This window comes from Ooceraea biroi, chromosome 1 (assembly GCF_003672135.1).
Source record: "Ooceraea biroi isolate clonal line C1 chromosome 1, Obir_v5.4, whole genome shotgun sequence".
Taxonomy (NCBI): Eukaryota; Metazoa; Arthropoda; class Insecta; order Hymenoptera; family Formicidae; genus Ooceraea; species Ooceraea biroi.
Genome location: NC_039506.1, coordinates 17376612 through 17398289, shown reverse-complemented (window position 1 = coordinate 17398289; position 21678 = coordinate 17376612). Strand labels below are relative to the sequence as shown.

At 51.4% G+C, this 21678-nt stretch overlaps 1 protein-coding gene across 4 annotated transcripts in view; it reads left to right on the top strand.

The window, feature by feature from the left end:
- The first annotated feature begins 571 nt into the window (after window positions 1–571).
- Window positions 572–21678, top strand: part of LOC105274982 (Krueppel homolog 1) — an 80286-nt gene continuing 59179 nt past the window's right edge. For 3 of the 4 annotated variants that reach the window (XM_026970129.1, XM_026970132.1, XM_026970130.1), the window contains exons 1-2: window positions 737–1795; window positions 3504–3614. In XM_026970129.1, the coding sequence (XP_026825930.1) occupies window positions 737–1795; window positions 3504–3614 (1170 nt within the window). Of the gene's footprint in view, window positions 1796–3503; window positions 3615–21678 lie in introns of all 4 variants that reach the window. The other variant, XM_026970134.1, reaches the window with a different exon arrangement.

Here is a 21678-nt window from a genome sequence, read left to right as displayed (position 1 = left end):
GCCCACGTCGAAGCTCGGCACGGCGCGAGGATCGTTATCGTTACGACGATCCCGAGGTTGAAAGCAGCGGCCGAGCGAGAAGAAAGGTAGGAAGGAACGGCGGCGAGCGCAGAGGTGTGCCGGCCGTCGAGCTGCTTACCGGAAGGGGTGCGAAAAAGCGGGCAAGCTGCGCCGGAAGGGGGTAGCCCGGGCTTCTCGCGAAGGCCTCAAAATTTCGGACGCGACGGCGGCCCTGGACCTGCGTGCCCAGACGCAAGCCCAACCAGACTTTGGCCAACTAGACCACCAGCAGCCGCAGCATCACCATCAACAGCAGCAGCCGCCACAGCAGCAACAGCAGCAGCCGCAGCAACAGCAGCAGCAACAACATCCGCAACAGCAACCGAACCAAAATCCAGAGTCGCGTCCTCACCATCACCTGCAGCAACAGCATCACCATCAGCATCACCCGGGGAATCATCTCCACTCTGGCGATTCGGGGGGTGGGATAGGAGGTGGTGGAGGAGGAGGAGGCGGCGGCGGTGGCGGCGGCGGTGGCGGCGGAGGTGGCGGCGGCGGCGGAAACGCCGGTGGTGTTGCTGTTGTTGCTGGCGGGGGTCCGCCCGGACCCGAGCCAGACCGGTCTACAAGGATTCACGACGAAGAGGAGGAGGATATCACCGAACGGGAGGACGAGGAGGAGGACGAGGATCCCTGCAGCTCGCCAGAGCCTGACCTTGAAAACGATTCCGAACCCATGGAGATCCAAGCGTCGGCTGTCACCGCGGCAGCCGCGAACCTCCACGCGCTGCGCCAACATGTATTCAAGATGTCGGACTACTGGCAGCAGCCGCAGCGCGGACCGCCTCAACACTCGCCCGGGATACAGCACAGTCCTATCTCGAACTCGACGCAACAACAGCAACAGGTCCAGCAGATGCACAGTCCGCTCGGGCAGCAGCAGCAACAGCAGCAGCAACAGCAGCAGCAACAGGCCGCGGTGTCGCAGGTGCAACAGAACGCGAACACGAGTCTCGGTCAGACCGCGAGCCCTCAACAGCAGATACAGCAGCAGCAGCAGCAACAGCAGCAGCAGCAACACGCGCTGTCTATGAACCAGACCAACCAGGGCCCGCAGCATCAGTCTTCCCCAGCACCGACGACGCCGTCGCCGCAAGCGGACCATCAAGGTGCCATTGCCTCCAGCATGGCCCAGAGTTTGCATAGCCTAGCGCAGGCACAACAGACCATGTCTCAGGCGTCAAGCCCGTCGTTGGCGGTTCAGGCCGTCCAGGCGGCACAGGCGCTCAATCAGAATCTGGGCCAAGCGCTCACCCAGGCGCTAACGCAAAACATGCAACAGAACCTCGGCCAGACCCTTCAGCACAATCTGGCGCAGAGTCTGACGCCGAACCTGTCGCCGCAGCAGCAACAACAACTGCTCAATCAGCCGCAAAACCTGAGTCAGGCGAGCCAGAGTCTGCAGCAGAACATCCAGAGTCAGGCGCAGAACCTGTCGCAGACGCTGCAGCAACAGGCGCAGAATCTCACGCAGAACCTTGGCCAGGCGCTTAACCAGCAAGCGCTGCAGCAACAAGCGCAGAATTTGCAGCAACAGGCGCAGAACCTCACCCAGAACCTACAGCAGCAGGCGCTCAACATGGCGGGCACGATCGCGCAGAACGGCGGTCTCGCCGGCATGAACATGTCGGGCAATCAGCAACAGAATTCCCAGAACTCCATGCTGAGTCCGGGCGCGACCAGCCAGGACTCCCACGACGCCACACTCACGGAGAAGCTCGTCAACGAGTTGCAGGTGAGAAGCCGAGAGGAGCGAACCGGCTGCCCCCGGCTTTTGCATTCCCGACCGGAGGCACGGAAACTCGGTCTTTCTCTATCATATGCGTGCGCGCGCGCGCGATATGGCGCGCACTCGCGTCTTTCTCTAATTCCCGCTGAAGCGCACGTTCCGCGAGAGAAACGTCCGAGTCTCTCCCGCAAGCGTATCCATTGCGAGAGCAGCGATAAATAACTAGGACGAGGCGACCGCGATAAAAATACATAACGCACCGATAAATAGGGTCATTCACTCACAGGCCGACAGTCGCCGGACAATACTTTCAAGCGAGGTTTCTCTTGTCGCGAGGAAAAATATTTATTCAACGCTGTCGACGACAACATCGGCGAGCCCTAAGCATCGCGAGATATCAAGGTTCCTTCTATGTATTTGCGCTCGCTCGCATAAATATCGCGATTTTAACGTTACGTGAACGTCGTTTTGCACAAAAATCAGACAGAAAAACGTACGTTGCATCAACGCGTTCGGCAATGTACCAAATGTTGCCTCTGATTCATCGCTTAAGTAGCGTCGCTTGCTAGCAACATTTGTAAAATGAGGAAATTGCTGATCCTCATCGGTCATAGAACACGTGCAATAGTTTTCGTGTTAATTTAACATCATCTTTGCATCACAGACTCGCATGTCATCGACAATTTCGTCGGTTTGATTCCGCGACTGTACCCAGATACGCGCTGACCACGGTTCGCATACACACATACGCGCCGCATGCACACATGCACACCGGCAGGGTACGTTGACTTACCACATCATAGTGACTTACATGCTCGTGCACGCGGAAGAGGGAGAGAGAGTGAGCGAGTGAGTGAGAGTGAGAGCGGGAGAGAGAGAGAGAGAGAGAGAGAGAGAGAGAGAGAGAGAGAGAGAGTGCGAGAGAGCACGCACACGTCAAAGTAGCAGTGCAGTCCGCAAATGCGAACGCGGCCCACGCACACCAATGCGGGGAGATGCAGATATACGTCGTCTCTCGGGGTTCTTGACCCGCGCAACACAGATAATACCATACGCATACGTCATACGGTACGCCGGGAAGATGTTACCAAGAAAATATCGCGCCGTGTTTCTGCGACGGCATGGGCCGCCCGAGTCTCGATACGACGAGGGAAAGAGTGAGAGAAAGAGAGTAAGAGAGCGAAAGGAAATGAGAGAGCGAGAGTGCGAGAATGCAAGAGAGAAAGAGGGAGGAAAAATTACGGCGTATCTTCCAACAAATAGCGGAACTTTGAGATCGCGTTAGTGAGCCCGAACATTGACGATACGTAATTAGCGAGACTGTAAACGACGCTCGTGAGAAAATCTAAGAGGACCCTAGAGCTACGCGCGAAACGTTAGATCGGAAACGCCGTCGCTGTAGGGATCTCATTTTGCACTTTCGAATGGTTATTGCGAGCGGCAATAATAAAAGTATTATTGCCTTTACACCCGGTCGCCCTCGACGAAGCGATTCTGTAGCTACCTTCGTATGTCCTCACGAGGTAGAAATACTTGTTCCGTCACGCCGTTCACGGCTCGTCACTGCCGGGAATAGCGGACGAACGAACGAACGGCTGTTTTACATCCAAAGTAGTAGCCCGACGAAAAGAAGCTTTGTAGTAGAGACGGTTAGTAGCGCAAAAGGACGACGAGGATCGGGGACTAACATGAGCTATCCTATCTTGCCTGATAGTCTCGTGCCTCTGCGGCGGGGCTTGGAGGTGCAGTAGGTGCCGGCGGTGGTGGAGGAATGGGCAACATCAGCGAACGCACCCTCGAAGAATGCTGGTCCACCCTGCAGCGAGTGAGTTGAACACTCAGCCCGTTCAAGAAACCCCTTTTTTATTACACGCTCTCTTTGCCCTGCGTGACCAGTCCCTATCTTAAGTTTCTCGCTTTCCCTCGCCGAGCATTGCGCCGGTCGAGGTTTCTCTCTCTTCCTATCGTTTTTTTTCTTTTCACATATGTTTTACCTTATACTCACCCGCACGTTGCAGACGCACATCTCGCGTCTCGTCTTGCACACATTCGCATTATTTTTCCTCGTCGATTGAACGCTCGTGATTCAGTTCGCTGTCTTGTCTCCCGCAATGACGATGATTGCGCTTACGCGCGATTTTACCCCTTGTTTCTCGTTTGCATCTAGTTCGCTTTTGCTCGTTTATTTGTTCGTTACACATCTTTTTTTTGGCCTCCCTACATGTGGCATGCGACGTATGTGTATCGCCGTTCGTTTTGTATCTCATCGGCTGAATGTGTCGCCTTGTTTCTGTGCATTGTGAAATAGTCTTATTCACAGCTGACCGCCAGCGGCGGCTCGAACGATCCTCGTTCTCGCTTGCACTCGTGCTAACGAGCGCGCCGTTGCATCGCGCACTGGAGATTTAACGAATGGCGCGACGAAACGTGCATTATGCGTTGCAGCGAGCGGTGCTTGTGTCACGCGCGCGACGAGAAAGTATATCGACGAATCAGCAATTTTTCGGCCGACTGATCAATTACGCTCTCGTGTGTCCGATCGATTTGCGTCGCACGATCGCCAACGCCGGTCACACAGACGGTGTCGCGTTGACGCGACTTTGCGCCAACGCCGCAAGCACGACGAACACGAAAATGCAAGAAAAGAAAGCGGCACTAACGAGCTCCGAATTACGTTAAACTGTCGTACGATGAACGGGGACGAGAGGTCGAGGAAAGAACGCTGCACGAGAGGAAAGAAGAGATCGCACGGTAAAAAGGCGGGGTACTCCTCCCTTTCGTGGTGCGCTCTCTCTCCGAGAAACTTTCAAATTCTCATCCCCTGAACGAAACAACAATTTGTTTCGTTAAGTAGCCGCGGCGTTCTTTTGTTTTTGCGGCTTCTTTTATTTTAGCAGCGATAGCGGCGGCGGTCGCGGAGTGATGGCAGAAAAGGTAACGCAAAGTGGGAGGGAACACGAGGGGGTTGGTCGAGCACCCGTCCTCTCGCCGTGCTTCAGCTTTTCTTCCTTTTCTTCCATCGCCACCTTAAAAGCCGTCCCGCGCCGCGCGCGCGGAGCGAAACTTTCGGAAAATCGCAAAAACGCCGAGCGATGGTAAAGTTTCCACGTTTCCCCGGGATTTAATTAAAACATTCGCCTCCTTTGTACCGTCCCTACGCGCCATTCGCGGACCACCGAGTCGTCGAAGCGAGCTGTCATCCCGCCGTGTTTCACCGACTGATGTGAGGTTGATCTTAATCCTTGATCTTTCAAAATCATTAATAACTTGTTGCTGATTTTGTCGCTGGGCTACCAGCAAATCGATATTCCAAAAATAACGAACGAGATTGTTGCACGCGGCACGAAAGAGCTGCATATCGTCTCGGAATATTCTACGAATTACAGGATAACGCTAAAATTCTATTCGATCGCTCCGAATTGTTTAATTAAGGATTGACAAAGACGGCACACGTTCAGCCGTTGTCTGCAACGATAATCGGAGTCAGCTGGATAAAAAAATGTCGAAACACTTGAGGATTTATCGTGAGCTCGTGGGAAAGATGAAGGGTTCTGCGGGCCAGAGAGGATGAGAGACGAGTGCTACGCGATATTACATAAACATTCGCGGAGAACGGTTCTCAGGACCGGGGGTGCACCCGCGTTTTTTTGTTCTACCTCGTACGCTACCTCGAAAATTAAAATCCAATTATCTCGACGCCTTTGCTCGACCCAGGTCGGCCGATTCAAATGAATTTTTTGCGCACGCTTCTCCCCAATTCGCTCTTTCACCGCGCGTTAAACCGGTTCGCTCGGCGCAACGACCGTCGCCAAGTTGCTGCCCGAGTACGATACACCCTTGATCGATCCGGAACTACGATTTCGGATCGAGCTGACAGCTGGCAGGAGAAACCAGAACCGCAGCGAAGCAACGAGAAAATCCGAGAGAGGCTGAGTTCCTCTCCATGCAAAATTGTCGCGACACCTTGCTATTGTCTCAACGTATGAAAACTTGCGTACTCTTACCACAAACGTTCTCACATTGTCCCTCGTACTTTTAAATTGCGAAAATGTTTTTCAGAAAAATTTTATTATTTCACTACGTAATGCACGAGAGTCTGAGACACGACGATAACTGTAAATGCCGTGTAAAACTTCAGTCATCGAGTGTAGCGTTAAACGATCAAATAATGATTATGTTCTTCTCGTTTCTCTTTACTAAGACAGCAAAAAAGAAGCGTGTATTATCTATTTGCCAACGCGAATGCATCTCATTCAGGCATGCAAATCTCAAGGAGTCTTTCTCACGTTGCGTCCCTCGGAAGAGCGGAGACTTTTTTTCCTCCTCACGAAAGGTTCCCGTACTATTTAAATAACGGTTCTCGCGCGCGTGTCATTGTTTCACCGCTCCTTCTCTCTCGGTGAGTAACCCTTTTGGTTAACGGGGATAGGACAGGGGGAGAGGGGTTGTTCTGTTTCGAGTCGAGAAAGAAAACCGAAAGGGCGGATGGAGGGAAGGGAGTTCCGTGCTGGATAGCCGTTACAGCAAAGACAGAATTACGACGTCTCAAGACGAGGGGTGCTCCCGTCCCCCCGTTTTACCTCCCTTTGCTTGGTCCCGGGCGGATCGTCACGGAGTTTCTTGGCTTTTCAGTAATTTTCTATGATTTTCGGATTGCATGATCGGCAACAATAACGCGCGCACGCCCCCGCGGCTTATTCGAAATCGGCCTAATCGAATACGTTCGATCCCTCGCGAAAGTCGGTGAGCTTGGAAGAATGGCAGGTGATAATGACGGGGAAGAATCATTTCTGAAAATTAATTTCCCTGCGAAAGGGGAGCGTTTCTTGCGAAAGCGTCGTCCGAGAGCGAAAGAAACGATTGCGGAGAACAGTTCTTTATAATTTTCTACCTTATTATCGTTCTAATCGAATCAACGTGGATATATTCCGCGAGCAGGTTGTGCATCGGAACACGAGTACCGTTCACGGTCGTGAATGACGCGTCGAAATCGCGCGGCCAGCATAAAGACTCGTTTACGGATGGAGAAAGGTGGAAGACGCGTCGCGACGACGCGGGCTCCGACGTGCATACGCGCGCAGCATGCACGCGGTTCTTTTCTCTCTCTTACTTTTCTGCCGGCTCTCCCATCTTTCGTTCGCGGCTTCGCCGTGACCTACCCCAAACAAACCACGAGAAAAAGAGGGAAGAGAAGCGATGGGCGCCGCGAGGGCAGTGAGAGGGGCAAGGAGGGTGCATGATAGAGAAAGAGAGAAAGAAGCAGCAGGCAGACGAACGGGCGGAGGGCTGTGGGGGACGGAAAGGGAGGATGGAAGAGAGTGCATTCGCGCCCACATACGTCCGAGAAGTTGCAACACGCGGATGACAAGGAGGAGAGCCACGAGCACGCGCGCGCGCAATAGAAGGAAGAACGGAACGCGGGGAAGAGGGGGACGCGGAACGGAGTTTATTCTTCGTGCTTTTTTTTATCGTTCGTTGACTCCGCGCTCCTCTCTGAAGCCGCGGCGAGAGCAGCATGCTGCAGCACGATAAGATTGCACTCGCAGGGGCGTTCGGGAGAAGCAGAAAGAGAGAGAGAGAGAGAAAGGGAGAGCCTTGTTCCACGACGGAGCAAAATCCGCCCGCGCACGCTATGCGTGCACGCCGCTTATATTACGTTTCAGTGTGTATATCGGAGCTCTATCGCGGAAATATCTCGACGCGCGGTAGGTTGCCCGAGGTTCGCGGGAAATTGAACGACGCGGATAAATCCCGCCCGGAGCGTTGCCTAATTTTTACAGAAAGAGATCGTGGAGTAAAATACGGGGTGACACGTGTTGCGCGATTATCATTGGACACGTGTGCACGGACTATTTTAGAAGAGAGAGAGCGGAAGTTTATTCTTGTCGTGTGTGTGTTTATATATATATATATATATATATATATATATATATATATATTGGTTACATCCGTACTCAACAATGCCGTTCTACTTCTACGCTTCTAATTACACAAATTGCGGCAGGCAGAAAAGAGATAAACGGAAAAAGAATGGAAAGATGCGTGCGACGTTAAATATGGTTCTCCCCGATAATGAATGGGCGAAACTTTTCCGGTGGCCCGCGGGGATATTTGTTGCGGACAATTATGTCAATTAGCGGCACGTATTCGCGCGACGGACCGGCGAATTCGTTATTGAGCGGGGAATGCGAGTCCGCGCGCGAAACCCGCCGTGAGCGAGTCAAGGCGACGACGAAACACACACACTTCGCACAAGGTGACTGACCTCGAAGTTCCCATAATGCATGCGCGATTATAGGGCAACGGAGGGACCGCGTTGTTTTCGGCCTTGGTGCATCGCGCGATATTACTCAATATGCGTCACGGTGTCACGCTCGCCTATAATTTAACGGCGTTAATAATACGTAAGGCGGAGGAAACAGATTTGCGTTTGATGTCTGTCCAATTTTAAATTTCACAACAATCCCATGAATACTGCACATGAATTCTGCAAATGTTTCGATGAATTATTTAAAATAATTAAATAAGTCTTGCGCTGCGTCGGCAAGGCAATGTTGCTGTACGATTAAAAACTGATTAGAGTACGTATTTCGAAATCATTGAACCGAAATCGTGGTCTGACGTAGAACGATGGCTCTGACCTGACTCTCGCAGATCCTGACGACGCCATCGAGACAAGGAAAAATCACCCACGACACGAGACTGTGAGATGAGAGGATGGAAGGGTACGGATAGTTGGCAGAAAAAGCAGGGCACACAAACGCGATGGTAGCAAGAGTGGCCATTTCGTGGCTCTCTCGTGGTCGAGAAATCTCCGCGTCTCGCGAGAGAAAGACAGACAGAGAAAGAGAAAAAGAGAGAGAAACCGCGCGCGTATCCGGAGAACCTCTCCTCTCCTCTCCTCTCTTTCTCGCCGGGACAGCCGCGCGCGCGGCAAAAGATCGTTGCCCTTCTAAATATAAGTTTGCAAAATCGAACAGCAAAACTGCGGAGTTTTGCCGCGGTCTGCGCCGCTCCGTGTGTATATTGCCGCTGGATCAGCCCCTTCTTCTTCTTCATCCTCCTCTTCTTCTTCTTCTTCTTCTTCTTCTTCTTCCTCCTCGTCTTCTTCTTCGCCTTCTTCTTCCTCGTCGAATCCTCTCCTCGGCCCATTTGCCTCCTGTTTCCCACCCATGAGCCATGTCGCTTAGTCCTCCGCCACCACCGCATCCTCTGGACGTCTCCCCCTCGATTCTACGTCCACCTCCACCACCTACTTCGATCTCTCTCTCTCTCTCTCTCTCTCGTCTGTCCTCTTCCCTCACGTCGCGTCATCCGTCTCCTTCCCCCTCGTGGATCCATGAGCTCGGATCCCCACTGTTGCTCCATGACCTGGGAGGCTCGCGAATCCGCCTCTTCGGCCGCGTTGACTTTCGGGCGAAATTCGCGCGCTCGCACTGAGCGTAGTCGTAGGTCAGGATCTTGCTGCGAGAGCGCGGGAAGAAAGGAGAAAAAGAGCGAGGAAGCGAACGAATGAGGCGCGCGCGAGATGAAGAGAGAGGAGGACAGTTCTCGAGTTCCCTCCACGGCGATAGCGAGACAGATATATCTGTGCATTTTGCGTGCACTCGGAGCTGATCGTCGAAATGCAGCGCAGCTAAAACGCTCTCGCGGTTTTCACAACTATACACGCGTGTGTGAGCCCCACCGTTATCGAACAAATATCTCACGAAGGATTTGTCAGGATAATTTCGCCACTGTCCCGTAAATGAGAGAGGGCTTGTAACACTCGCGTATATGAATCATTAAACGAAATTAATTTAATACAAATTAATATAATCGCGATCAGAGAAGCAAAAAGAATTTTAAAATGTCTCATCTGAGAATTTTAGAAGATAATTTAAATAAAAATCTCTCAATTGTACTCGGACATTTTAAGCAAAGGGCCACATAATAACATGACGTTAATGGATAAATAAAAATTCATTATTAATACGTTATCATGGATATCAAAATTGTTTGATATTTTGAGAATCTCTGCCATTCTCTGCCACCCTCTTATATCTATCGACTGCCGAAATTCAGGCGTCGACCCGGATGTAGTCATAGGTCAGGATTTGGCTGAGAATGCAAGGCAGAAGAGGACGCGAGAGACAAAAAAGGATGAATGCGTGGAGAGAAAGGAAAGAAAAGCAAGCGAGTGAATGCGGTCTGCGAACGGAGGCGCGCGGGAAGGAAAAAGGCGTGCACGCACCAAGACGCGGAGATAAAAAAGCGCGAACAGGCCGGAGGAAAAAATAACCGATTTGGAATCTGTGTCAGTGAGGCTGTTCAATGACTGCGACGATGACGGCGGCTGTGGTGGCATCACGAGAAAAAAATCCACGCGATACGCCGGCGAGTTCGACGTTTCTTCATTCTTTGAGATTAAAAATGGAGGTCAGACAATTGAAAAGATGGTAACCGTTTTGCATCGCAAAATTAATTCAATTAAGAATCGTGAAGGAGGATGTGATTTTTTTAAAAGTCTGCGAGAAGCGGCGTGAAGATGTCGCGTCAAGATAGATGATTTCCACGATGCCGCGATTTTACGTACGAGGTAACTATAACGCCGCGTTCGCCAAATGGGAAAGCAGCGACCGTACGGAGTCTGCATGCAACAGCCAGCGTTCCCGGCATCATCATCATCGTCATCTCATGCATGCGTGGGTGAATACCCTGGCTGTTCCCAAGCGCGAGAGTGGAGGGAGAGAATGAGAAGGATGAGAGATAGATGAAAAGGATGAAGAAATGAAGGCAATAGATGAAGCGAGAGAAGGAGAGAGAATGAGATGGCTGCAAAGCGAGACGAGGATGGGAGAAACCGCAGAGAAACTGAGATGGAGAGAAAAGAAGAGATAGGCACTGGATAAACACTCTGACTCTCTCCATGGTCTCTCTTTCTCTCTCCTTTTCTCTTCGTTTCTCGCTTCAATCGCGTCCTTGTTCCGCCGATAGAAGAAGGAGGAAGGTCTACTCGGCTGAGTCCGCTTTGCTGGTCCGGTCGTATCTTCTCTACGGGCCCCTATCCCCACTAGAATTCGTCTCGTCGTGTTACTACGTGCCTACGTAATCCCCACTAGAGCACGGTCCCAAATTTAGAGAAAGACCATTGGTCGCACGTATCCTACTTTCTGATTAGGAACACCCTCCGAGCCCACCACTATTTTTGGCGGTCCAAGCACTTTAGACATCTTCACCACCCACTTCCCGAAGCCAATAGAATCATCCTCGCCGACATAAAACAATTCGTTGAATCTCTTCATTGACACTTGGCGATCTGATTGGATCGCGAAAAAAATATAAATCGACATTGAGCTGTTATGAGTTACGTTACGCGTCATAGAGTCCATCTACATGCCTCATCATTTGCGAAACCCCGCGAAATGTCTGACTCGGACGAACTCGAGCGTGGTCCACGATGCAACCTCGCATAGGATGTAGCATCCTACGGCGGATCTATGCAACCCTAACCGTCCCTGAAACCCCCTGTAGATAGAACGTGTGCTGCCGGCAATAGCAACGAGCGCTACCCCACTCTTGTACTCCCCTGGATCCGCTCTGGTGCCTTCTCGAGGCGAATACTCTACCTTCGGACCTTCGCGCCAGTCCCCCCCATCGTACACAGTGTGGCCAATCCGCGACGAGGACGCCGGCGTGAAGCCTACGCGGCGACGGCCAAGCCGATTCTCGCCGGCGCCCCAGCATTTTATACGGAAAAGACTCTTTAACGAAGCACAAGGTGCGCACGCACGATCAACTTCACGCGACACCACGCGCGCACCGCGTCACACACACATACGGGGGAGGCGAGAGTGCAACGGAGACGACGACGACGACGACGACGACGACGACGACTGCGACGACGACGACTGCGACGACGACTATTACCATCACGAAGACCACGACAATCCTGACCAAGGACCTACGAACGTTTCCCGCTTCATCATCATCATTACCATCATCCCCTTTCCTCTCCCACGCACTGTCAGTCCAAAGAAAGAAACGGGGACCAACCTGGACGGCAAAGGTGCGACGAGTAATAGATCAACGGGACTAAAAAGCATCTACGGTGAGACCGACCGACAGAAGAAGGTGGATTCTTGAAAGAAAACGTTGGAAGAAGAGATAGACACATCGCACGTTACTCCAGCAAGAAATCACACGACCAAGTCAAACTGCATCCATCTTTGAGGGACCAAGGTGATCATTCGAGAGACCAAAAGAGAAGCATCGAGGGTGTCGAGCTGTCAATCTGTCTCGTCTCAGCCGGAAGACTCGTAACGGGTGTGAGAGAAGACCATCGACAACGTGCGCGCCGTTGACAGCTGACAGTGCGCTGGGCAGATCCTCCCTCGTCTCGTTCTTCGTTCCTCTCTTCGCCGTACTTTGATTCCATCGGTTCTCCAAGCACTCCTCCTCGTCTCCCCGTTCTAGGCTCTCTCTCTTTCTCGCTGTCTTTGTACTCTTCTTCTTCTTCTTCGTCACCCTCCTCCACCGGATCCGCCGCCCCCACCAGAGCGACCAGCCGCGTCGCGAAGTGCCGAACGATGAACTCGGGCAACAGTGTGCCATATTTTGTGATCTTTTTACCTAGCTCCTACCACCGCGATTTAACTGTGATCCACCTACTGTAGAGACTCGCGCACGAAAGGTAAGAAACGATCACCATCGAAAAACTACAATCGCACAAAGTCAATAGGGAGGCAGGGTCAAGTTATTCACTCATCACGTTTCTTGAAAACCGGGAAAAGTAAAAAAGATTGAGAATGTATTTGACTAGTCTCTTCATTGACTACGTGCGAGCTTGATACTAACACCGAGAGGCAGAAGGGGAGCGAGTGGACGATGCATGCAAATCCTCCAATGTCATGGTTTTGTTCTCCATTGTCAACTCGATCTACCGGCAGTTCCGGCAACGCGATGGAATCGCCAAAGCAACATTGACATCATCGTCGTCCACGTGCTCCGCCATTCGCCATCCGCATTCACCAAACCGATCGCCGATTAACCTTAAGACCCCAGGATCGCGTACCGCGGCCACACATTCCGGAACGAGGACGACGCGCTCCTTCGAGCGCGAACGACACTGCCCGCTGGATGACGCGACGCCGCCAAGATATCCGAGGAGAAAGATCCTCCCGTTCTCCGTTCGCGAAAGGCTTGCACCACGCGTTCCGCTCTAAACTTGCACCATAGATTCCCGTGCCTCTGTCCTTCCCGGACACAGGAGGAACTCGACTCGTCGATACTCGAAGTTTGATCCTCGCCGAGCAAATATTTCTTTCCTAATCGTTCTTGCAAAGGATTTTATAAATTTCGAATTGCGTACATGCAGTTCGAGTTTTATCCGATTTTTGATTAACAACGTTGCATCTAATCCTCGTACATGGCAAATGCAATCCAATATCGGGGAACCGGTCACATGCAGAATTTCGACGAGTTTCGCGATTCGACCGAATCTCTTTTTCGGGGTGTACTGATCGTGCAGGGTGTACTGAGACTCGCCGCGACCTACTCCAACGTCGAGGCGAACTGATCGACCTCCCGTGACGCTCCGTCACTTGCAGCCGGCAAGAAACTTGTCCCGGACGGTTTCGTGTGGCCTGCACTCGGCTTCGGCTGTACAAGTTCCGCGTAGCACTGTATATCGGCATTTTTCGCCATCTCTTGAGCCGGCGCGGCAGGCGGCACCGTAAGACGACGAGACTGCTCGCGTGTGGAGGGAAATGAGAGCCGAGAGTGAGAGGCGTGGAGAGTCCACCAGCAGAGAGAAAGAGAGCGAGAAAAAGAACGACGAAGAGAGAGAGAAAGAAAGTTGACGTTAAAGCTACTCGTGTGCCAAGAAATAAACGTGAAAAAAATTATATGCAACAGAGGAGCGAAAGACCTATAAAAAAGATAAAGAAAGAGTAGACGGAGCACAGAGACAAACGAAAAAAGCCGTCATGAATGCAGATCGCGCGTACGTCCGAAGAAAAATGATTTCGCTGGCGAAAAGCCAACTCCCGGATCGCGCATGGGAATTTCAGTGCGGTTCACGAGGGGAGGAATTGGAGTTACCTGCGAACAGCGAAAAAACTCGCGGCGCGCAACGGGATGAGCTTCGCTTGGCTTGAACGTAACGAGTTTCAGCAAGCGTAGGAAAAATCATCCACGTCCACGATAGACTAGTCATCGCGTTACATCGTCGCGGTAGATCAACGGCAGGCAACAATCGGTGCTTGTACTCGATGCTGCTTAATGTCTCGTTCGGCTTGGCTCGTACCGAGTGCTTATTTATCTCGACAAGCAATCTATCAAGCATACCAATGCTGTATTGTAACGCGCTTTCCCCCCTAGGTTCCCCTTTTTCGGTGTGCGAGCATTCGCTTTTCCGGAGTTCGTTGACTCCGCGATTCGAGAAGCGCGGGTGGAACCGAAGAAAAGATAGGAAAGACGAAAGGCGGGATAGAGAAGGATGGGATTTAATGAGAAGAAAAGACGCGGATACGTGGAGAAAGGGAGGACGGCGATGAGAGGCCGGCGAGGAAAGAAGGAGAGAGAAAGACAGAAAGAGAGAAAGAACTCGGAGGAGGACGTGGCAACGGCGCAAATGCAGAATGCACGCTGACATAAAACATACATATATGCAAGATGCAGCGACCAGCATCCTGCGTTCTCTTTCTACTAGCGCGCTGCGGACGCTCGGCCGTGAGCAGCTCGATGTGCGGCACGGCACTCTCCGGGGCCTTCGAATTCCTTGCGATTTGACTCGGTGTTACTTTTGACTATCCTCTTACGTGTTGGGAACGTTGATCCCAGCTCCGCGCGGGACCTTCGCAAGAACGCGTCGCTATCTCGCGACCTTCGCCGCACTTTGGCGTCACGATATTTCGCGTTGCAATTTCGCTGGACCAAATTATCATGTCAATCACCGATAGCTGTTCCGATCTTATGTGATTACGTATCTATCAAAAATGCATACACGTTGAATAACGGGCTCCGCATTATATAAAATTTTCTGCATCCCCGATGTAAAAACAAGTACACTCTACTACAAATACGCTATGCTTGCGAATTTTTTCATGCTCACGTCGGTTTTTACGTCTTCGGAGGTTTGCGTAACGCAAAATGATCGTAACTGCTGCGTCGATCTCTTTGAGCTTTATCTGCGCGTTGAAAATGAGGAGCGAGGAAAGAGATCGAGCGTATCACGCGGCTGGTGAATCTGACCTCAGACAACATAGCGGCGTCGGCGGCGTTCGGCATTCCCCCGAAGCCACGCTGAGCCTCCATCTCTCCTTCGCTCTTTCTCGTAGTCGTTTCTTTTGCCTCCCTCGAGTCACGCTTCGGTGTCATTAAAATAAATTAGAGATTATCAAAGACAGTTCGCCGGCTTTCTTTCATCAGCGACTGACAGCGGAACAACTGACCGCAAAGATCGCTTGAAAAAAAGACTGCAATATTGCGAGATGGTAAAGTGACGAATTAATAATACATAATTTCCTACAAAGTCTTCTTTCTCAATTTGAGATCGTGAGGAAATATCTATACTGTCGTGAAGGTATTCTCGCGAGATGCGGATAAGATAGCAAGAACTTGGACATTGGTCGCGCCGCGATTTCTCACCGGCGCGTCGTCAGGGTCGTCTCCAGTGTCGAGGATTCAGCAATCGGTCGCGTACTCGGTCAAGGTTGCGCGGATATCGGGATGTTAATGCCATCTCGTCCGATCGACCGAGTTTGAATGCAAACGTGGCCAGAGTGCCAACGTTTCGATGCCGTTTTGCATGAATGATATTTTCGACGTCTGCATTTCCGCGCGAGGGAGTCCGGGAATTTTAATTTATTTCTAATTCATTATATCATCATCGAATGGAGTGTCGATACATTGTCGTCGCCGCCGTCGTCGTCGTCGCGCTTGACGTTAATTGCATTCGAGATAATTTTCTTGTTCTCCATCCGTCGTTATTTTACAACACGTCGCGGTCGCAGCGAATCCACTGCCACCACAGATCCGCTAATCGATTCCACAGATTCGCGCTCGATTTTTCTGTCTCTCTTACAATCCCTCTCGCTCTCCACTCCACTCCCTCCCTCCATGACATAGTCTGCTTTTTATAATCATGCATACAATATTCTGGGACTTATCTCGACGCGGCGACTTATCGCCCGCGCTCCAGCTGTCGCCAGCGATCGTTGTTGGTCTGAAAGAGCGCGTTTCACAAGCTGGTGCGCTGGTCCGCATGTTCGCGGCATAAGCTCGCAGGAAACGAAAACAAAGAGTCGGAAGGAGAGCGAGGAAGAATGATTTTCTACGGACTGTACCGGCGATACTGACCACTGACAAGTCCGCTCATATTGTCTTACCTTGCCGCAGCCGCGACCGCGTTACCGCGCGCGTCGCGTCACGACTGTTAGCATACGTTTGATATGATAAAAAAAAATTACGTGACGCGAGAGCGCAAGGTTACTGCCACACAAGCTGACCAGGCCGATACGTCCGTACTACCGCCCGTGGCGAAGACCCCACCAAGCCTTCGTCAGTCCGCCTGTTCCGAGCGCGAGTTCTCGAGCGTGAAGGTAGGATTTCGTCCCCTGGCCATCCTCAGCAATGGCCGCGGTGACGAGTGGTAACGGAAGGTACGCTCGAAACTGGAGCGTTATGGAATCGCGTTATCGTCGGTATCGCAGATAGCCGCCATTGCGCCTCGATGCGGTTTCGATTACCGCGAATAAAAATAGAGCGCCATCGCGCCGACACGGCGATTTGTAACGTCGCGCAGCCCGTCGGCCGAACGTCGACTTAATTAATGTCGAAGTCCATTTATCGCGGCTCGTTTAGTCGGCGCGACGCGCACGGAGAACGCAGCTTTGATCCGACCAGCGGAAGAGAAACAGTAAGTGCAGCGAGGGGCAACGGAGGCTGCGGACGGGGAACCGGCGCGTAATCTGACACGGTCTCGCGCGGATGCAGCCGGTTCTTAAATCCGGTGTTGTTTGCCCTTTTTCTTGCCACATCAAAAGTGCAGCGAGTCGACTATGGTTACTCAATTCTGCGCGTGTCGCCAGGTCGACACCCGGTCCTTGTACCGATGGTACACTTCTTCTGCCACCGTCAGAGGAGAAGCGATGCTCGAATGGCATCTGCATCTGATTAAACTCTCTGCTGTATTAAAGATATGTGAACATGAATATCTTTACGCGAACGGAAAATAACTCACGTCGACGCCGGATCAGAATGTCGCGAGGCCGTTTCGCGTGGCACGTTATCGGCGCAACGGGATGACGTACGCGCGATCGTGATGCAACTCGGTGCATTCGACTGCGGACGGTTTAGCGAAGTCGAATGCGCACACCGAAACAATCTCCTCGTATGTATGGGAATGCAGCCGGCGATCCCGCATGTACGACCGGGAACGTCCTCGCTCGTAATTCCGCAGAATGCGGAAATATCGGACGGTGTTGGAGAAATCCCGCGTGCACGCAGGGCGAACGCGTGTAGAGGTTCTCGGCGTTCCTCGCGTGTGCAATGTCGGGCGGTCGTTACAACTCTTGGTGTTCTCTCGCGGCGACACGAGAAGAAGAAGGGTGAACGAGAAGCAGGGGAAGCGAAGGGGCATCGGGGAGAAAGATGGAGCAAGGAGGACGCGAGAAGGATTCCGGTAGCGCGTGCTTTCACGCGATCGTCCGCCGGCGAATCGATAGATATCGCGAATCGGGGGAAACAGCACGAGATCACGAGAGTTCGAGCGGCGATTCGGTCCACGCGCTGTGTGCAGCCTCGCGACCGTGCCCCGCTTCCGCTTCTTCGGCGTCTTCTCACGACTCTCCTCCCGACGATCGAGCACCGGTAGCGTCGAGCCGTTGCCGTGGCCGTGAATCGATAGGGCGATTAAAACTGAAATATACCCACGGTGCAGAGAAATGTTAAATTACTCCGGACCGGGCGGGCGCGGGCGGCAAGGCGTAACCCCGCCGTCCTAAAAATGAGGATCCATAAATAATGGAAGAATTCGCGCGTGGATTCCCTAATCAGCATACCACCCATCGAGATACCCGGTATATTTGTATGCAAACGTTTGTAAGTGCGCGAGGGCCAGTAACGAGGGCGGTAGGATGCAAGGAGAGGAAGGAGGGCGACGAGCACGGGAGACGATGGAGCGCAAGCGACTCCGTGATCACGAGCGTCGACGTCGGTTGTACTCGCGCGCTGCGTGCACGCACGATGAGTCAGAGGACCCCGACAAATCCACGCGGCAACGCGACGACGAGTGCGAGATCGAGAAGAAACTGAAGAATCGCGCGCAATTTACCGAATGGATTCTACAACGAGTTCGGAGTTAACTTCTTCGCGAAAATGGTCCAAGAAAGTTCAAACTGAGGGGAGAGTACTGTAAAGATTGTCACTGCTTTGCGCTCTGTCTGTCTACTCGGTTTGCGAGATGACAATCTAGATATTTCGTACGTAGACGACGTGCGTAGACACGCGACGAATGGTCTACGCGTGGAATATGTAAATCGCCGCCTTGTAATAATCCACGTAGAGGCATGATAGAATGTAATCATGACTCTCCATTATTCGTCCACCCGTGTAATCAGATTATGCGTAAGGCTTTAGGCCTCTTGCGCGTAGACTATCCCTAGACATCGGCATAGATTTTCTCTCGAAATGATCGCGTAATTCTGGAATGTTTCGCGCGTTACGTTATAAGTATGTCGTGAATTGACTTGCAATTTTATCGGATATAAGTAGCTATTATACTATCGTTGAGCGGAATATGACTCCCACGTCATTTTATTCCAGCAACGTTTTATTTGTCATCGCGGTACTTTGACGGAAACAATTGAAATTCTGCGACCGAAGTCTCGAAGCGTCGCGCGCAGGTTGTGTCATCGCCGATGACGAGCACGTTGCAATTTGCAGCGCGCAAAATTCGGCCGCAAATTACGAGAGATTTGCGAGATTTATTCTTTTCGGAGCTTCAGAAGCGGAGGCTGGCGAACTATGATAAACAAATGAGAATTGGCAACGCAGCCGTCGACAACTGTGCATCAGCCAAGGCCTGCCGAACTTTTATTTTTCTCTCTCTCTCTCTCTTTCTCACTCTCTCTTCTTGGCTCTCTCTCTTTTCTTCTCTTTCCCTGTTTCTTTCTTTCTCTCGCTCAACCTTTCTACTTCGTCTCGCGAGCCCCGTTCGCGCCTTCTTGTTCATTGCCTCTCTCCTTACCACGAAGGAGGGAGCACGAAGGCGGCTGCAACGTGGAGGAGGCGGTGGTGGCGACGCCGGAGGAAGAAGAGGCTCACACAGAGACTCTTATTTGCTTCTTTCGTTATTCTCCTTATTTTCCTCCGCCCGCCGCCCGCGGATGCTGCCTTCTTTCTCATCGCACTCTTACTTCTTCGGTTACTACTTCTCGTCTTCTTCTTTCGTTTCTTCGCGTCTTTGCGCGCGCGTTTCTGCACGCATCCCCTCGCCCGACTGCAACTCTGCAATGGCCTTTCAGCCCCTCGAACGGCAGTTTATTTTTATTGCGATGTTCCGCTCCCGCCTATTCCACCCTCCTTTCCGCGCATCTCAACCTCGATCACCGAGCTCTCGAGTTCTCGAGTTCTTTTTATTCTTGTTGCTCTCCCACAACGTTCTTTCGATTCTTCTTTCTTTCTTTCTTTCTTCCTTCCTTCTTTCTACGGCGCTCGCGTTACCCGTGGTCAGTAATTTCACGAAGGGGTGGCATCGAGAATGCGCGCCTCGGCCTTCGCGCGTTGGCGTCTTCTTTTTGCTCTACCACCACCACCACCACCACCACCACCACCTCCCTCGTCCTACCTTTTCCTCCACCCGTTCCTCCTCCACCTACTATCTCCGTTCTTTTCTGTTCTTTTTTTCCATTCTACACCACTCTTATTTCTCGCGTACACGCGCCGTGTCTCGCGGTAGGGAAAAGTATTGACTGCAAGCGGGGAGTGCGCGGCCCCGGCCGCTCTCATTGCCACGATATATAACCGGGATATTTGCGGAGTTAATGGCCCGCTCTTTATCCGCGCGACGATCGCGATCGACCGGCGATACCGCGGATACATGTAACGCGCGATCGACCATACGTACGCGCCGGCACTGTAAATCGCTCTTAAATTAGAACGCGACGCCCTCCGCGATATTTCGATACGTAATAATATCGGCGCGCGCGACTTACCCGCGCGAAATCCCGATAAATTGACCCTCCCCTTTATATGCGCGCCGATCCTCAGGACGAAAGGGTGCTCGATAATTTAGTTATACACGTATAATACGGCCAATAATCGGTAATTTGCGAATCATTAGCGGCGTAACGCGGCGGGATATTAGCGATAAAATATCGTCATTGCCGGACTGCGAGTCCGTTCAGATGGACTGCTTACACGGAACTGCTTAACCGGTCTTACTGCTACTCGGAGAATTAACAGGATTAACGGACTTTATTAAAATGTCTTGATCTACTTTGCCACCTCGCCCTGCTTACGCACGTTCATGTATAGGTGACGAGGCAATCAAAGCGCGAGAAAGATCGGGATAAAGTTGCGGGGATTTTATTTTTACGCGACCTTTAATGTATCTTGTTTGAAACGCGCACACCAACGCGAGTAGACTCCGAATACGATATATCTTGATTGTCCTGCATTACCCGATATCTCTCGATACACTTTCTCCGCGCGCGCGCGTGCAGCAGCTCGCCTATGGTCGTTGCACTTCTCTTTCGGTTTTTCACGACGGCTCTCCGCCATCGTTTAACGACTTTATTACAAGGTTCGCTGCGCGTCGAGAATCATCGATATACTGATCGGAAGATCGCGACCACTTTCGCCTACATATGAACACTGATAAAGAAGCAGATACGTGTTGCGACGTGTCATCCAAGATTTATGCAGATTTACGATACGTATTTCAATATTAATTGGAAAATAAAATATTAAATAACGCGACGATATAGCAAGTACATGTAAATAATGCAATGAAAGTTGAAATTTTCAAGCGAGTATGAAATATGAGTCATGTTAATATACATAACATGATAGTGTGAGGGAATACTTTATCGAGATGCATGTCGCATGCGTGACAGATTACCACATTTCAAGTAACAAAGTCTCGCTATCTGAAATATTTACGCGAATCGCCGGGTTCTCCAAATTTTTCTCCGGCTCGCTAAGTCGACCCTCATCCGGCAGAACGGAGATCTCGCCGATGCGAATAATCCGATTGAAAGTTTCGCGGTCCAGGTACCAACTTTCGGGACTTTTGAAAAGTCTTTCTCGCATTTCTCGAAAGAGGAGACAAAAAATTAGAAGAGAGAGAGAGAGAGAGAGATACGATCGTGTCACACGGTACTCTTCTTCCGGCCCCATTGAAAAGTCTCAGGGACACGCGCGCGCGCGTCTGTAGCCAACATCTTATCGCGACGTCACTGATAAAGCAGCCATGATGGATAGGCGAAGAATATCTACCGCAGACTCCGCCCTGTTTTTTTCTCTCTCTTTCTTTAGACGAACGTACTTTTAGCACGCACTTTTCTAAGCCGGTAACCTTCGCGTCTCCACGCCCAAAATAAATCGCCGAAGGCAGGAAAGAACATGGCGAACGCGCGATGAAGAAATCTCTTGACAACCAGTCTGATTCGACTGATCAACCTTGACTGTATACGCTGCCTAAATGTGATCACTGGATATTAGATGACGTTATACATGAATAAGTGACAAGGATTTGAAGATAATTAATCAAATCAATTAAATTTCTAGATGTTCAAGTCGAGAGGAGATTCGAAGCACAGAACTCTTAAACGTGTCCGCAACGATTCATAATAAAAGTCGAGGGTGTTACGTTTACGATCGTAATGAGAGTGGCTCTTTTTAAT